At 39.2% G+C, this 18,601-nt stretch overlaps 1 protein-coding gene across 1 annotated transcript; it reads right to left on the bottom strand.

Annotated features, from left to right (window-relative positions):
• Positions 1-881: 881 nt before the first annotated feature.
• Positions 882-15,292, bottom strand: LOC113054805 (carbonic anhydrase 14-like). Its single transcript, XM_026220615.1, has 11 exons — positions 15,084-15,292; positions 10,031-10,063; positions 4,284-4,454; positions 3,768-3,910; positions 3,507-3,599; positions 3,353-3,419; positions 3,120-3,277; positions 2,914-3,040; positions 1,759-1,815; positions 1,314-1,407; positions 882-1,183 (listed from the first exon to the last, which is right to left on the bottom strand). Exons 1-11 carry the CDS (start codon positions 15,190-15,192, stop codon positions 1,096-1,098), a joined length of 1,140 nt encoding a protein of 379 aa, XP_026076400.1. The 5' UTR covers positions 15,193-15,292; the 3' UTR covers positions 882-1,095.
• Between the last annotated feature and the right edge of the window lie 3,309 nt (positions 15,293-18,601).

Here is an 18,601-nt window from a genome sequence, read left to right as displayed (position 1 = left end):
CACCAGCAGATGACATGGCCCCACAAACCATCACTGACTGTGGAAACTACACTGGACCTCAAGAAACATGGATTGTGTGCCTCTCTTCCTCCAGACTCTGGGACCCTGATTTCCAAATGAAATGCAAAATTTACTTTCATCAGAGAACATAACTTTGGACCACTCAGCAGCAGTCCAGTCCTTTTTGTCTTTAGCCCAGGTGAGATGCTTCTGACGCTGTCTGTTGTTCAAGAGAGGCTTGACACAAGGAATGCGACAGCTGAAAATCATGTCATGCATACGTCTGTGTGTAGTGGTTCTTGAAGCACTGACTCCAGCTGCAGTCCACTCTTTGTGAATCTCCCCCACATTTTTGAATGGGTTTTGTTTCACAATCCTCTCCAGGGTGTTTTGAGTTAATTAACTGATTAGAGTGTGGCACCAGGTGTCTTCAATATTGAACCTTTTCACAATATTCAAATTTCCTGAGATACTAAATTTGGGATTTTCCTTTATTGTCAGTTATAATCATCAAAATTAAAAGAAATAAACATTTAAAATATATATCAGTTAGTGTGTAATGAATGAATATAATATAAAAGTTTCACTTTTTGAATGGAATTAGTAACTTTTTGATGATATTCTAATTATATGACCGGCACCTGTAGTTTTTAGCCAGACACGATCCCGTCACCTATTACAGTAATCACCTGCTTACTGTAAACTGTTTCAAAATAGATTTTGGATATTCAATTACCCTTTCACTTTTATTTTGCCTCTGTCCCAATTTTCTTGGAGTGTGTGGCAGCCGTCAACATCAAATTAATCAGTTAATATTTACAAAATACATTTAAGTTTGCCATTTTATAAAATGTCCCAATTTCTCTGGAACTGGGGTTGAGGAGTTAAGCACTGCTGTAAAATTTAAATTTTACATTTTAAATATGGTAACCTGTAATCTGTAAACTAGTATATTTCCAAAGTATCCTTCCCAACACTGGACACAACATTACAGATTGCAGCAAATTATAACCAATTCATCCCCCAATCACACTCTGAGTCCTCTTTTCTTAACAAGCAAACAATACAAAACAAGTTTCTGAATAAATTTGTGCTTTATGTTACAGTAACAGTGGTCTGATCCATGCCTTCTTCAACGGCAGCTGGTTTATAAACAACATTTTGCTTGGAGTCTTTTTTTAACCTGGAGATAAAAAGACACGGAGAAACATGTTTAGTCTTTTGTACTTTGTGACTGCTTTCTAAAAAGCAGGGAGTATTAAAAGTTTGATTCAATCAATGTGGTGACGAATCAGAGATTAATATGAACGTACTTTGAGTACTTTTTCTGCTGTAAATGTGTGTACATGGAAAAGACCAGCATCGTGACCGCAAACAGAACCCCAAAGATAATCGCCAGAATGTGTCCTGTGGGAAAAAAAAAACGTTAAAACTCAGATGAAGTGATTTTCATAGTATTGTTAGTATGTTAGTATGTTAGTATGACAGACAGAGCTAAATGTAACAGGCTTAATGTAATGATTATTTAAATGTCACATGCTAAATGTACGGATTTACTTTATCCTAAATTAAACCATTTATTAATTAATTTAATTCAGTAATATTATATTTATTGTAACATTTACTTTTCCTCACCATGGTAAATGATAAAATCGAACACTGGTAGTGTCATAAAATAGACAAAATCCTCTGATAAATATTGTGTTTCAAGTTATATCCTGCTGTAGATATACAGTACAGTAAATAAAAGATATCTACCACTAGACTCCGTTATTTTGTAGTCTTGTGTTTCAGGTGTTGGAGCTTCTCTGGCTTCTGTAAAACACAACACAAAACATGCTTACACTAATATATGGATTGTACAGTACAGATTGAAATAAACAAAAAAGGTCGCTGTTGGATTAGATTTAATACTGTCACATGGAATTGATGTTGATGGTGTTGAAATTATGCAGCCAAGCGATGATATTTCAGATCATTATTTAGTTTTGTGCAAACTTCATATAGCTAAAACTTTCAATTCTATTTCTTGTTACAAGTATCGAAGAACCATCACTTCTACCACAAAAGACTGCTTTGTAAATAAGCACACTCACACCCTAAAGAGAGCAGCATGAAAAATGGAGCATCTTCCATCATACACTACCTGAGTCAGCGATCCTCTTCTGACTATTATTAATTCCTCATTGTCATTAGGATATGTCCCCAAAACCTTCAAACTGGCTTTTATTAATCTCTCATCAAAAAAACACAACTTGACCCTAAAGAACTAGTTAATTATAGACCAATCTCGAATCTGCCTTTTCTGTCCAAGATACTAGAAAAGGTAGTATCCTCACAATTATATTCCTTCTTAGAGAAAAATGGTATATGTGAGGATTTCCAGTCAGGATTTAGACCATATCATAGTACTGAGACTGCTCTCCTTAGAGTTACAAATGATCTGCTCTTATCATCTGATCGTGGTTGTATCTCTCTATTAGTTTTATTGGATCTTAGTGCTGCATTTGACACAATTGACCACAACATTCTTTTGCATAGACTTGAACACTTTGTTGGCATCAGTGGAAGTGCATTAGCATGGTTTAAATCATACTTATATGACCGCCATCAGTTCGTAGCAGTGAATGAAGATGTATCATATCGATCACAAGTGCAGTATGGAGTACCTCAAGGCTCAGTACTAGGGCCGCTACTCTTCACGCTTTATATGTTACCCCTTGGACATTTTTTTACTTACTACCAATCCAGTGCATCATATGCTCAATTTGATAATGTAACTTTTTAGGTTTCTAGTAAAATGATGACATTCAGACATTTTTATAAATACGATTCCAAATGCATCTGGTGGCCACTGTAGATTGCAACAAATTCTATAAAAGAGCTAAAAGGCCTAATATAGATTGTACATACTTCCTGTAGTAGATTCTGTTTGGAAAGATGCCAACACTTTTCTTCCATGCAGAAGCTGTGGCGCTCTGAAATTTTTGGACAAAAGCTTGTTGTGTTCAGTTTTCAATGTATCCTCCAAGGCGGCGAGCTAATAAAAGAAAACAAGACTGATTTAGATCAGCAAGGGCTGTAAATGAAATGATGCTCTCTGGTGAGAATAGTCTGACCTGTCTTCTTGAGACTCTGATTGAATCGTTGAACACAGTCCAGCTGACTGTCTGGAAACACGGTGGGGTCGTCAGGGACCCGTTGTACCTATAAAACCTGTCCAGGCTGTCCGGCAGCAGATGGCGCACATTAAAACCAGGAATCTCAGTGTCTGACTCTGAAAATCATGTTGGATGAAAATCACCAATGCTTTATGGTTTGTTTTCTTCGTTGGCGGTTATTAGTTTCTTACCCTCTATGCTGATGTCTGTTAACGCAGACAGGATCTTCTCATAGTTGTCATTGTCATGGAGGCCGATCTGTTCAAATGTATGGCAAAGACTACATTAGGACTGATCAAACTGCATTCTTTACTGCAGCCAGAAGGTTTCAGTTAGACTACTTACACCTATGAATCCTCCTAACACTGCCAATCCATCAGCTTTACTAGCAGCCTCAATGAGATCTACATATTTGGAGTTATAATGAACCACATGGATCTGAGGAATGAGGAAATTGTAGCATTTGTTTATGCAGTATGTCACACATTATGCAATTCACTTATGTCCCAGAAAGACTGGGCCAATAACATGATCTCTAAATGGTAAAACGTAATCGTATGTTTTCATTAAAGACCAAAAACCGTTTCGTTCTTCATCTCAGCTCACCTCAGCAGGGAAATGAACATGATCTATGGTGTGCTCTGAGCCAGGGACCTCTTTAGTTCCCCAGTGGAAGTGAAGCTGGGCTGCGACGTAAACGTGATCGAATCCCCTGATGATACGCATGCTGTTCGGCAGACTCAGCTGCACTGATGGAAGGACAGAAACAACAACCATTTCAGACAGCTTTTCATTTCTGTATGACCCATTCCTTCAATTAAAGTAAGGTAAAGTCATGTGATTCAAGTCAGCAACAAAAACAATCAGTAAATAACTTTTTTTTTTACTTAATTTTTGGTCCTTTTACCAGTCAGCAGATAAAACTGGAGTTTTGTATGCATGAATTTGTCCTTGTTTTTTATTTCACAAATAATAACAGTGGAGATTCTGACAGTCGAGCTAAAAATGTCCCTGTTTTTTTTTTCATTTCAGAAATGTGATGCTCTGTATAGTGGATAGTTTCACATGAGTCATGTGATTCTGTGTAACATCTACTTTTTGGTGTGAGAGAGATTGACTTACACGTGTGTCCGTTGTTGATGAGGGTAAGAGCGGGTGAGCCGGTGAGATCATAACCCTCCAGTTTAATGGGAGGGAGTTTGGGCTCATAGAAAACCTTATAAGTGTCTATGTTGATTGGAGACTGAGCTTTTCCACTACAGTGTTCAAACACAGATAACCATGCGTCCTGATCTGAACGAGACAAAGAAAATCAATAACATGACATTTTTATGTAACGTTTTATTTGTATAGTGCTTTTCTAAAATCCAGGGCCATTTAACAGAGCCTGATAACAAATAACAATACTATTAAAATGCATTAAACTAAACAAAAAAAGCACTAGTTATGGATAAAGAAACACTTTACAATAACAGTACAGGAAAACTGTTAAACATGTAAAATGTTTTACATGAAAACATGTAAAAACTACCCCAAACTGCTAAGAATATTTTATTCTTTTTTGCTTTTGAATGGTCATTTAGTCTCGTGTCTTTGAGCAGATGAGCACCTGTAATGTTTATGAGCAGTAGCATACTGCTAACCTGCAAATTCCACAACTTCCACACTTAAATGCCCACATAAGTAACTGAAAGTCTTTGAGACTTTGAGACTTTCATGATGGAAACTCAGATTGTCAAAGGACACAAGGCTTATACAGTGTTTCACAAGAACTGATACTGACATCATAAAGATGCAATAAAGAGTAAAAAAAAGTTTACATTTTAAAAAGGTCAAATTTTTAAGATATTTTTAGGTGTTGTGCATCTCAACTGAATCTTTCAAAAACAGATTTTACAGTTTTGCATTATTGTGTTGTACCTTGTTTCTCTCCTTCTGGGATTGGTATATAATAACACTCTTTCATTATTCAGTTCTACAGTTGAATTATTTTAGGAAGTGCATGTAAATGTAAACTTACTGCTAGCATGATTCCGTTTAGACCTGATTTGATATTAAATTGGACTGTAATTTGTGAGTCTGATTACATTGTTATAATTATTATAAAATATTAAAAAAACTACTCTACTTTCTTATCTAATGAAATACATGCCACAAAGATGAATAAACAAGGTTAATAAACAAACTCTAATTGATCCAAAATGCAGCAGCTTGAGTTCTTCCAGGAAGTATGAGCCCAGTTCTCTTTCTAATATTCGTTCAGTATCTCACTATGGGACCGCCTCGGGGCGTGGGCGATCAAAGAAGCACCAATAACACCACGTCTGCCAACCATGGCAGACCAATTGCTGCAGTGATCAGGGAGTCCTGCTCCCTGTATATAAACCGCAGCTACCTGCCATTTTGTCATTCTTGTTCTCTTCCCCGTGAAGATTTCAGAAGCTGTCCTCAGCAGACAGGAGAATTATTGCTAAACAGTTTATCGACGGAGCCGCAAGGTAACGCCCCAAACACAATAGATTCTTAACGTTTGTCAAGTGACCTACCACTTAGAGTAAGTGACTAACGCATCAAGGCGAGTTTTCTACTATAGTTTCTCTACTTATTTTTTCGAGTTTCTGGTGCGCTCACCACGCACCAAAAAAAGTAGGAAAAGAGCTCTCTGTCACAGCACAGCTCCGTACTAGCTGTCATGTTGTGGTGGGCTTATCTGTACGAAGAGAGTGCAGGCTTCATGGCCACTGCAAAAGAGCTACAGAGCCCCGGAGGACAGGGCCGTCCTCCTCATCCGCGTGTATGCGGAATGTGGATTTCTGCGAAAAAGTCACACAATTCTGCATCTCCTTCTAGGGGGCTCAAAACCTGAGAATGAAGGCTTCACATTGCAGTAGCTGGGAAGTCAGACCCATGCCTCTCTGCTCAACCCAGAGAGGAACCAATGGATTGTCCACAGGCCTCCAGCTCCTGGGGTGAGATGATGGAGAAGGAGTCACCCGTCCTCCCCCTGCTGTTTGGAGATCCGTTAGCGGGAGAGGAAGATGACGATGGCGAAGTTTTGTTGACCATCCTCGAGGATGAGGATGAGGATGATGAAGATGCTATTCTTCCCCCGATGCAGTCGTGTCCGTCGAGTGTGTTACTGTATGAGAGCTCACCCTCACCTGTGCAGACGCATACAGATCTTCTCGAGGTCGATCGACTGGCCATCCCAACCCGCAGTTAAAGGAGCAGAAAGAGACTTGTATGACAGAAAGAGACTTCCGTCACGTCTCCCTCCAGCAAGGCAGTTTATTCCGGCCGTCCCGGCTTGTGTGGCTGAAATGAAGAGGTTTTGGGATAAGCCGTTTTCCCCACCGAGTACCTGTTAAGGGCTTCTCGAGGTTAGATGTCCAGGGAATGGAGAATTTAGGGATGGCAGATCCTCCCCCTGTAGAATCATCTGTGGCGAATCATTTGCATCCGAGCCGCAGGGCAGCGCACTCTTCAACTGGGGCTTCGTTGCCAGGGAAAACAGAGCGCTCCGCCGCCTATGTTTTTCAAAAGATTTATAAATCCGCTGCAATGGCCGTACGTGCTTTGAATGTGATGTCCCTCCTTACAGCCTACCTAGCGTAGTTATTAGAGGAGATGGGGCGTCAGCTGGACTCCGGTTCACCCAACCCAGTGCTCTGGGAGGAGATATGCGTCATTGCAGATTTAAACCTGTGCATGTCCGGTGGAGCAGTTCAAAGTTGCGGTCGGAGTATGGGCTTAGCGGTTGTGGGAGAGAGATCACTATGGCTGGGTTTTGTCAGGCCTCTCTGACAAAGAAAAAGTGGGGTTTTTAGATGCCCCTATCGATCCGAAGGCCATGTTCAGCACGACGGTAGCAGCTATGCGTCAGCAATGTGACCTGTGGAAAAAAAAGGGAGAAGCATTCGATCTCTGTCTCACCAGAAAGCCAGCAGCTCGTCCTTATCACCCAAGCCGTCCAAATTTCAGGCCTTCAAGTAGAGGAGGTCATTCGGATTATCAACCTTCCCGTCCTGCTCCGCCACAACACCTGTGAAGCTAGGTCCCTCTGTCAAAGCTTGGTTTCGTGAAACTGAAACAATCGTTCACAGCCACAACAGTAAAACACCGGTCGATCCCCCCTCAGGGGAACAAAAAGAGGCGGTCGACCTGAGACCCTTTTGCAACAAGGGTTTGGAGACAGCACTCAGGGTTTCTCTGTCCCTTCCCTTCAAAATGATTATTTTCTCCCTCCCGCAGGTAAATGGAGAAGGAATTTAAATGTGCAAAGTGTTCGTGTGGGCTGTTCAAAGTCCAGTGTTCGCGGGAAAATGGCATTTGTTCACCTGGCGCCCCAAAGAATTGTCTCTTCTTCCACTTGGTTCTGAGCGAGGAAAGACACAAATGTGTAAGCATCCCTTCACAAATAAAGTTTTCTCTGTTGCATCCAGGCCAAGGGCTGAGGGCACAGAGTGGGGTGAAAATACCTGAATACCAGAAAGACCTGATTATGTGGAGCAGCAGGAACCTCCTGTCATTACGCGCAATGCATATTCCAGGAATAATGAACAGGGGAGCAGACTTACTGTCCAGAGGGAATCCTCTGTACGGGGAGTGGAGACTCCACCCCCAAGTTATGATCATGGTGTGGCAGAGATTCGGCCAGGCTACCATAGATCACTTCGCATCGCGCGAAGACGCGCAATGTCCCCTGTTCTTCTCTCTGGTGGGCAATGATGAAAACAATCTGCAAAGTTGTTAATCAAAAAAGTGAATGATAAATGAAGATATTAGCTGCGTCTCATTTTGGAGTCTGCGTCCTTTGGCTGTGTGCACTTTTCGCTTCCATAAGTGTTTATATTATGTCATTATTATAAGAATGGACTGGCGCACTATTTTCTGTCCAAGATACTAGAAAAGGTAGTATCCTCACAATTATATTCCTTCTTAGAGAAAAATGGTATCTGTGAGGATTTCCAGTCAGGATTTAGACCATATCATAGTACTGAGACTGCTCTCCTTAGAGTCACAAATGACCTGCTCTTATCATCTGAACATGGTTGTATCTCTCTATTAGTTCTATTGGATCTTAGTGCTGCGTTCGACACTATTGACCACAACATTCTTTGGCATAGACTTGAACACTTTGTTGGCATTAATGGAAGTGCATTAGCATGGCCATCAATTCGTAGCAGTGAATGAAGAGGTATCATATCGATCACAAATGCAGTATGGAGTACCTCAAGGCTCAGTACTAGGACCGTTACTCTTCACGCTTTACATGTTACCCTTGGGAGATATCATCAGGAAACATGGTGTTAGCTTTCACTGTTATGCTAATGATACTCAGCTCTATTTTTCTTCACAGCCCGGTGAAACACACCAATTTGAAAAACTAATGGAATGCATAGTCGATAAAAAAACTGGATGACGAGTAATTTCTTACTGCTAAATTCTGAAAGAACAGCGGCGTTATTTATAGGACCTAAAACTCTGCATGCAATAACCTAGAACACTGTCTAAGACTTGATGGCTGCTCTGTCAATTCTTCGTCATCAGTTAGGAACCTAGGTGTGCTATTTGATAGCAATCTTTCCTTAGAAAGCCACATATCTAGCATTTGTAAAATTGCATTTTTCCATCTCAAAAATATATCTAAATTATGGCCTATGCTCTCAATGTCAAATTTAGAAATGTTAATCCATGCATTTATGACCTCAAGGTTAGATTATTTTAATGCTTAGATTATTTGTTCTGCACACTTAGTAAAGAAACTACAGCTAGCCCTAAATGTAGCAGCAACAGTTCTTACTAGAACCAGGAAGTATGACCATATTAGCCCAGTCCTGTCATCGCTGCACTGGCTCCCTATCAAACATTGTATAGATTTTAAAATATTGCTTATTACTTTGATAATTTGATAATACCTAGAATATCAAAATCAACTGTGGGCAGCAGATCCTTTTCCTATTTGGCGCCTAAACTCTGCAATAACCTACCTAAGATTGTTCAGAAGACAGACACACTCTTGCAGTTTAAATCTAGATTAAAGACCCATCTCTTTAACCTGACTTACACATAACACATTAATGTGCTTCTAATATCCAAATTCGTTAAGGATTTTTAGGCTGCATTAATTAGGTAATCCGGAAGTGATTATAACACCCAATGTACTTGATACATCATTAGAAGAATGGCATCTACGCTCATATTTGTCTGTTTCTCTCTTATTCCGAGGTCACCGTGGCCACCAGATCCAGTCTGTATCCAGATCAGAGTGTCACTGCAGTCACCTGGATCCAGTTCGTTTCCAGACCAGATGGTGGATCAGCACCTAGAAAGGACCTCTACAGCCCTGAAAGACAGCGGAGACCAGGACAACTAGAGCCCTAGATACAGATCCCCTGTAAAGACCTTGTCTCAGACGACCACCAGGACAAGATCACAGGAAACAGATGATTCTTCTGCACAATCTGACTTTGCTGCAGCCTGGAATTGAACTGCTGGTTTCGTCTGGTCAGAGGAGAACTGGCCCCCCAACTGAGCCTGGTTGCTCCCAAGGTTTTTTTCTCCATTCTGTCACCGATAGAGTCTTGTTTCTTTGCCGCTGTCGCCTCTGGCTTGCTTAGTTGGGGTCACTTCATCTACAGTGATATCGTTGACTTGATTGCAAATGATTGCACAGATACTATTTAAACCAAACTGAGACAACATCACTGAATTCTGTGATGTACTGCCTTTAACTGTAATTTTGCATTATTGACACACTGTTTTCCTAATGAATGTTGTTCAGTTGCTTTGAAGCAATGTATTTTGTTTAAAGCTCTGTATAAATAAAGGTGACTTGACTTATAGTATATGTATATGTATATATTTACCATGGTAACCCCAGTGGTGCTGATGAGAAGAACCTGTAAGGCATGGAAAGAGACGGTGTCAGGGAAGACATGAATCAAACCTTGGCTCATAAAAATAAGGCTTTGGTTTCTATAGAAATATTTGTCATTTGGGTAATAGTTTTCTTTTGTGCTAAATTCTAATATGACAAGAAGATTTTTCTTCTCATATTTTTCATGAACACAGTTGAAAATAGTAAATGGTAACGATGTGGTGTTAGGGTCAAACCCAACACAGTAATTAACATTTAAACAATTACAATGCTAATATGGTTTAACATTTAAACATTTACAATGCTAATATGGTTTATATATATATTATTCATTAAGCAGATGTTTATATCCAAAGTGGCCTTCAAATGTCAATAACAAAAGCAAAAGCAATTAATCTGAGGGATAAAACAATACAGGTAGCTCAGCTACACCACATACAAATACAATAGCCTTATGTCTGTACTAAAATAGTGTATGACAAAACATCTACATAATTTTCATTGCATTTCAAATATATAAAATTTATCAAATATTTAAAACATAAATACTAAATTTCAACTTCCTTTATCAAATTGTTGCAGAGTTAAAGTGATTAGAAGTAGTTTTAATTGATGCAGTCAGAATATCCATTAATATGTTCACTTGTACAGAAAATTTAGATCAATTATTCATTTGTAAAATGAATTGTTTGTAAAAGAAAGGTCCATTCTTCTAAGTAGGATCCTACTACAGGTGCATCTTATTAAATTAAAATGTTGTGGAAAAGTTCATTCATTTCAGTAATTCAACTCAAATTGTGAAACTTGTGTATTAAATAAATTAAGTGCACACAGATTGAAGTAGTTTAAGTCTTTGGTTCTTTTAATTGTTATGATTTTTGCTCAAATTTAACAAAAACCCACCAATTCACTCTCTCAACAAATTAGAATACTTCATAAGACCAATAAAAAACCATTTTAATGAACTGTTGGCCTTCTGGAAGGTATGTTTATTAACTCTACATGAACTCAGTACTTGGTAGGGGCTCCTTTTGCTTTAATTACTGCCTCAGTTTGGCGTGGCCTGGAGGTGATCAGTTTGTGGCACTGCTGAGGTGGTCTGGAAGCACAGGTTTCTTTGACAGTGGCCTTCAGCTCATCTGCATTTTTTGGTCTCTTGTTTCTCATCTTCCTCTTGACAATACTCTATAGATTCTCTCTGGGGTTCAGGTCTGGTGAGTTTTGTGGCCAGTCAAGCACACCAACACCATGGTCATTTAACCAACTTTTGATGCTTTTGGCAGTGTGGGAAGGTGCCAAATCCTGCTGGAAAATAAAATCAGCATCTTCAAAAAGCTGGTCAGCAGAAGAAAGCATGAAGTGCTACGAAATTTCTTGGTAAATGGCTGCAGTGACTTTGGACCAACACCAGCAGAAGACATTGAACCCCAAATCATCACAGACTGTGGAGACTTAACACTGGACTCTAAGCAACTTGGGCTATGAGCTTCTCCACGCTACCTCCAGCTCTAGGACCTTGGTTTGCAAATTAAATACAAAACTTGCTCTCATCTGAAAAGAGGACTCAGGACCACGGGGCAACAGTCCAGTTCTTCTTCTCCTCAGTCCAGTTAAGACGCTTCTGATGTTGTCTGTGGTTCAGTAAATCTCGACACGTCTGTGTGTGTTTGCTCTTGATGCCTTGACCCCAGCCTCAGTCCATTCCTTGTGAAGTTCACTCAAATACTTGAACTGATTTCGCTTGACAATCCTCATAAGGCTGCGGTTCTCTCTCGGTTGATTGTGCATCTTTTTCTTCCACACTATTTCCTTCCACTCAACTTTCTGTTAACATGCTTGGATACAGCACTCTGTGAACAGCTTCTTTGGTAATGAATGTTTGTGGCTTACCCTCCTTGTGAAGGGTGTCAATGATTGTCTTCTGGACAACTGTCAGATCAGCCGTCTTCCCCATGATTGTGTAGCTTAGTGAACCAAACTGAAAGACCACTTTGAAGGCTCATGAAATATTTGCAGGTGTTTTGAGTTGATTAGCTGATTGGCATGACATCATATTCTAATTTGTTGAGATCGTGAATTGGTGGGTTTTTGTTAAATGTGAGCCAAAATCATCACAATTAAAAGAACCAAAGGCTGAATCTACTTCACTCTGTGTGCATTTAATTAATTTAATACACAAGTTTCACAATTTGAGTTGAATTACTGAAATAAATGAACTTTTCCACAACATTATCATGCATTAAGATGTACCTGTATGTCTAACTCTGTAACTACAAGTAACTACTATTTTCAATACTCTGAATTTTGCTGCTTGGACCTCTAATCTACTCTAATTTCTTTTTTTTTTCTTTCATTAAAAGAATAATAAACACAAAAATACAAAGAGCTAAACAATATTTTGGTACATTAATCAAAACAGAACAATAATGATAAAAAAAACATGATGTACAATCCTCAGCCAATCATGAACCTCTTGACCTAGCTATTTGCCCCTCAATCATTCAAATACAAATCTTCCCTTAAATATAATCTCTTGTAAACTGGTTGGAAGATGTTCCATAACAGGCCCCCACATCTCTTTAAACATGCCACTGTCTCCCCTAACCACTGCAGTTAGTCTCTACATAGGCAATATTCTGAAGATCTCTCGATTATCTACTCTAATTTCAACAGATTTTTATTGCATATATAATGATATGAAAACTAAAAATAATACCAGATATTACTGTACAGTATATAATATACTGACATACTGTTCTTATACATTATGGGACAAACACATTTAGAGCAACCCATACACAGGTAGATGAACAAACTGTGAGAACAGGTTTGGTCATTGTGAGTGAATGAGCTGGATTCAGAAGACAGTATCTTTTCCTTATTCACACACATCAGCACACTCACACAATCCCTCATTCATCCAGCTCCATGAATGTGAGCATTATGTGCATGAGGACAGATGCTTCACTGCTCACTTACATCAGTGCTAATGCTAAAGTCACTCCATAAACTGGCGAAGCTGCTATACATAGATAACACAAGAATTCAAAGGTCAGACTGCTGCAAGAAAAGGCCACACCAGAGGTGTCAACACTGTAAAAATGTTTTTTCAAAGTTGCAATTAAAGCAAACATTATTGGAGTACGTTTTGCAAGAAAATACCATTTCAGTGTTTCCAATAAAGAATTTTGTGATTAATTCAATGTGTTGCTGTTTCTTTGTAATTCAATGTCAAATTAATTAGCAATTTCTGAGTGAATATTGTTTCGACTGACACCAGTTTATTTATTTATTTATTTTTGTGCTGGAGGCTAGAAAAAAACATTCCTGGCCACATTTGAGTGCTTGAGGTCATCAGTATGAAATGTTTTTCATCAGATCATGATACTTTAATTGTATAATTCAAGTATTGGTACAGCATGCAAAACAGCAATAAGCATTAAGTAAGGGCTAATCCACAATTTTAATGCACAATGCCAAGGAAAATAACCTGACACCATGCATGATGCTGGTATTTAGAACACATCACTCTCACTTCGCATAACATTTCTTAAATGCCCATGTTTACCATTTGCTGTCATTCATATTGAAACATTTTGTCAGAGATATAAAAGACTACTTTGTCTCTATATAAATCTAGTTGCTGAAGCAAGTTGCAGAAGAGCTTTAAAAACGGTAACATATTGCTTTTTGGAAATCTGACTTTGCATTTGTGGTTTTTAATTAATTATATTTAATTAAGTGAATTATTTTCATGTGACATTTCTGTTTGTTCTGTATTTTCTGTTTTATACATTATTCCTACTGATGACTTACTGAAACACTGATGCAGAGGTAAAATGGAGGATATTTAATTTATGTAACTGGAAATTCTCATGCTCATATTTATGCATTCTTACACATGGAGATTATGCAGCAGTATTAAGCAGTGAGCCAGTCAAATCACACCATATTATTTTATTTCACACATTTGGTATTATTATGCAGGGCAAAATACAAACATATCTGACATATTTTTGATTTTTAAAAACAAGACTTTCATCAGAATCAGGATTTGTGTATGTGTGTGTGTGTGTGTGTGTGTGTGTGTGTGTGTGACATCATGTGAATGGTGAGCTGGAGATGCTGGTACACTCTGAGCGGCACGTAGACCAAACGCTCTCCAACCTCAGAAAACCACAAACAGCTCATGGGTACCACCATCCAGGAATATTTGATGAACGTGTCACATTGACTCACAGCAAAAAAAACAAAAAAACTTTTATATCTTTCCTGGAGGTTGTCTCCAATTACTTCAAGTTCTATTTGTTTTTATCGAGGAATTTATTGTTTTTACACTTATTAAAGTGATCATGGAAGAATGACCTCTTTGCTATTTCATTTTCATTCACTCTTTTATCAGTGATATATTTTTTTATGAGCTATTTCACAATAAGGTATATCAAACATTAACCACAGCAACATACCATAGTAAATGCACACATTTATCATCGGCAGTAAAGATTTCCACATGCAGATGACATCAAATCTTGTAAAGAAAATATTTAACAGCATAGGACAGATTATTCTGCTCTGGAGGCGATTATTACTCATCCAGATTATATGTATATCAGTCTGTGTCCCAGAAGGCACCTGCTGTGTTAGAATCAGAGAGCAGTACATATGGATGAAAGCCAGTTACCACTTAAAGTCAACAGATATAACTCTGCTGAAAGTCAAAGTCACTTCTATTATCCAGCAGGAGAAAACAATCTTTATCTGGTTAATTAGTTGTTCTATTAAATGCTCAAATAATCATTGCTACTTTTTTTCTTTTACTAAGGTTTTCATCTGTATGGTCTTGTCTGTGTTGAATTTGAATATTTCATTAAACTTTAAATGATTTAAATTAAAAGATGACCTTTCTCATCATTTCTTTTTACTGACATTGATGTTTTTGCACTTTCAAAAAACAAAAAAAAGAGACGTACACTTGGAGCAGAAGACTTTTACATAGCAGAACACAGTTAAACTGATGGATGGTTTGAGGCAGATCTGCTCACCTTTACTGTGTTTGGCATCTCTCTCACTTCTCCTGTCTTCCCCAATGGAGGATGAAGATAGTATGACTAGCACATTAAGATGAAGGATGAGGAACATATCCAGTAGCATGCTTTCCTCCTAAATTCTAAAGTTTTCCACAGGTAACTTGGTGTTGTTTCTCATTCACACACAGAATCCCTGCCTCTGCTCAAGTGACTTAGGGGCCAGGTTTCACAGAATAAACCAATCTCAGTGCTCAAGCTGCTCAAGGTACCAGGACACTCTCTCTCTCTCTCTCTCTCTCTCTCTCTCTCTCTCTCTCTCTCTCTCTCTCTCTCTCTCTCTCTCTCTCTCTCTCTCTCTCTCTCTGTCTATCTTACTCTCGTTCTCTCATAAACTACGTACTTCTTCCATGATCAAAGTTCAGTGGGAATGAGCTACAAATGGAAAAGCTAATTCTGAAAAAGCAAATAAGTATTTAATAATAAAATTTGCCTGAATCTCATTGAATTTCATTAATGAATGTTTACACAAACTTTTTTCCACTAGTCTGAGGGTTAATTTGGCATTCACTTTTTATCTGAATTTATTTATTTATTTATATTTTACAATTATTGGCAGTTAATTTTTTGGGGGGTGTCCACTGGGTACAGTACCTGGTACTTTTTTTAATACCACCTTGATTGAGGTTCCAAGTGAACCTCACCATTACCAAAACGTGATGTGTAAACTCTGCTAATCATGGATTGGCCAGAGAGAATTGTCACTACCTGCGTCACTAAACTTGAGACACAAACACAAAAGAACCGCTAGATTTAAATCAGCACAGCCAGTGTAGTATAAAAGGCAACTGTTTTGAATGAGCACATCTTTTTAATCAAAAATAAAGTTTTGTTGTCTTTTGCAGAAGTACAGACACTCCTCTTGATGATAGCAGAGGAGCAGATCCAGCGAGAGCTTGATGGGGCAACGCGGAATAAAAAAGTTTATTTAAGGAGTCGTGGCTGTAGAGGTGGCGCAACTATAATGACATGTGAATAATATTCCCAACTGTAAAGTGATACTAAACTGCAGTGGAAATGCAAAAATGCATGCTGAGCCGTGCAGTACTGATCCGTAATGAGTCAGGCCGAGCCGAATTGTATTAGGCAGTGGAAAATTAGTAATGCCATTAGTAATGCACTTTTCTCAGCATTTCTTTCCAAAAACATTCCAAATCGAATGGTCTCTCCCATTGCGTCAGCGTTTTTAGGAGCTCACAAGTGCAGTATGGAGTACCTCAAGACTCAGTACTAGGGCCGTTACTCTTCACGCTTTACATGTTCCCTTGGGAGATATCATTAGGAAACACAGTGTTAGCGTTCACTGTTATGCTGATGATACTCAGCTCTATATTTCTTCATGGCCGGCAAAACATACCAATTTGAAAAACTAATGGAATGCATAGTCGATATAAAAAACTGGAAGACGAGTAATTTCTCACTGCTAAATTCTGAAAAACAGAGGTGTTAATTATAGGACCTAAAAACTCTGCATTTAATAACCTAGAACACTGTCTAAGACTTGATGGTTGCTCTGTCATTTCTTTGTCATCAGTTAGGAACCTAGGTGTGCTATTTGATAGCAATCTTTCCTTAGAAAGCCACGTTTCTAGCATTTGTAAAACTGCATTTTTCCATCTCAAAAATATATCTAAATTACGGCCTATACTCTCAATGTCAAATGCACAAATGTTAATCCATGCATTTATGGCCTCAGGGTTTGATTATTGTAATTCTTTATTGGGTGGTTGTTCTGCATGCTTAATAAACAAACTACAGTTAATCCAAAATGCAGCAGCAAGAGTTCTTACTAGAACCAGAAAGTATGACCAAAATAATAGCCCGGTCCTGTCAACACTGCACTGGCTCCGTATCAAAACATCATATAGATTTTAAAATCTTGCATATTACTTATAAAGCCCTAAAAATGGTTTAGCACCGCAGTATTTGAATGAACTCTTGTTACATTATAATCCTCCATGTTCGCTGCATTCTCAAAACTCAGGCAATTTGATAATACCTAGAATACCAAATTCTACTGCAGGTGGCAGATGCTTTTCCTATTTGGCATTGTGTCAATAATACAAAATTGACAGTTAAAAGCAGTTCATCAATGAATTCAGTGATGTCATCATCCACCTCAGTTCAGTTTAAATAGTATCTGTGCAATAATTTGCAATCAAGTCAACGATTTCGCTGTAAATAAAGTGTCATTAGGTAGCCAGTGCAGAGTTTACAGAACCGGGCTAATATGGTCAAGTCACTTTTATTTATATAGCGCTTAACAAAAAAAAAAGTTCTCCTCTAATCAAATAAAACCAGCAGTTCGATTCCAGGCTGCAACAATGTTAGGTAAATTATTACAGAGTTTGGGTGCCAAATAGGAAAAGGATCTGCCGCCCGCAGTTGATTTTGCTATAATAGATATTATCAAATTGAGTTTTGAGAATGCAACGGACGTGGAGGACTATAATTGTAAGGACATAGACAAGAGGCAGAGGTAAGTGAATCCAAACACAGTGTTTTATTTCAGAATCTCAAGCGCAAGGTGAGTATTCAGTGACTTCTGGTGCGAGTTCAGTGCAGAACGCTGGTGAGAACTTCCACTGAAGTTGCTAATGCTAATGTTGCTAATGGTGAGTAGGTGCGGGTGATTAGTACTCTGGGGAGAGTGATAATTTTGTGGTGGATGGGAACAGGCTTGACTGGTCACCTCCAGAGTCTGCGCCAGTGGACCTTGGCCCCCGACGTCGTGGGGGTCTGCTGCGGGGTCATGGAGCCGGTTTCCCCGGATGCTGAACATGAAACTCGGTGAGCAGATTGGGCTCGAGGATATCATGACGAGGTACCAAACACCTCTCAGCTGGACCATAATCCTCCCAGTCCACCAGGTACTCGAGTTGCCCACCACGACATTGGGAGTCCAGTATCTTCTTGACCGTGTAGATGGGTTTAGCTTCTATGGGCAGTATCGGGGGGGGTTATTGTCAGGGGCCGGGTCTGCGGAGGGAACAGAGACAGGTAAGTGATGGGGTTTTAGAAGGAAGACATGAAAGGTGGGGTGTATCTGATACTGAGCGGGTAGTCGAAGTTGGTAACTGATGGGGTTGACATGTCTCGCCACAGGGAATGGACCGATGTATTTTGGGCTTAACTTGCGACATGGATGCCTCAACCATATCATGGGTGGAGAGCCATACTAGTTGCCCTGGTTGGTAGGTGGGAGTTTGGCAGCGGTGAGTATCAGCAAAAGGTGGTGCCTGCTGAAGGTGGTGGTGTGCCTGGTTCCAAACCCTCTCACGGTCTTGTATCCAGGCATTCACGGTGGGGACTTCTGATGGCTCACCGGACCAGGGGAACAGTTAATGTCATCATGCATGTTCAGCCAACAGTATTTCTACTGGAGGGTAGAGTATGTTTTACCAATGCCGGGGTTACCTGTTCCCACAGATGAATGAGCGGAGGAGATGAGGGAAGTGCGGAAATCTTCAGGCACG

Source organism: Carassius auratus, chromosome 35, assembly GCF_003368295.1.
Source record: "Carassius auratus strain Wakin chromosome 35, ASM336829v1, whole genome shotgun sequence".
Lineage (NCBI taxonomy): Eukaryota > Metazoa > Chordata > Actinopteri > Cypriniformes > Cyprinidae > Carassius > Carassius auratus.
This window is presented reverse-complemented; position numbering and strand designations above follow the sequence as displayed.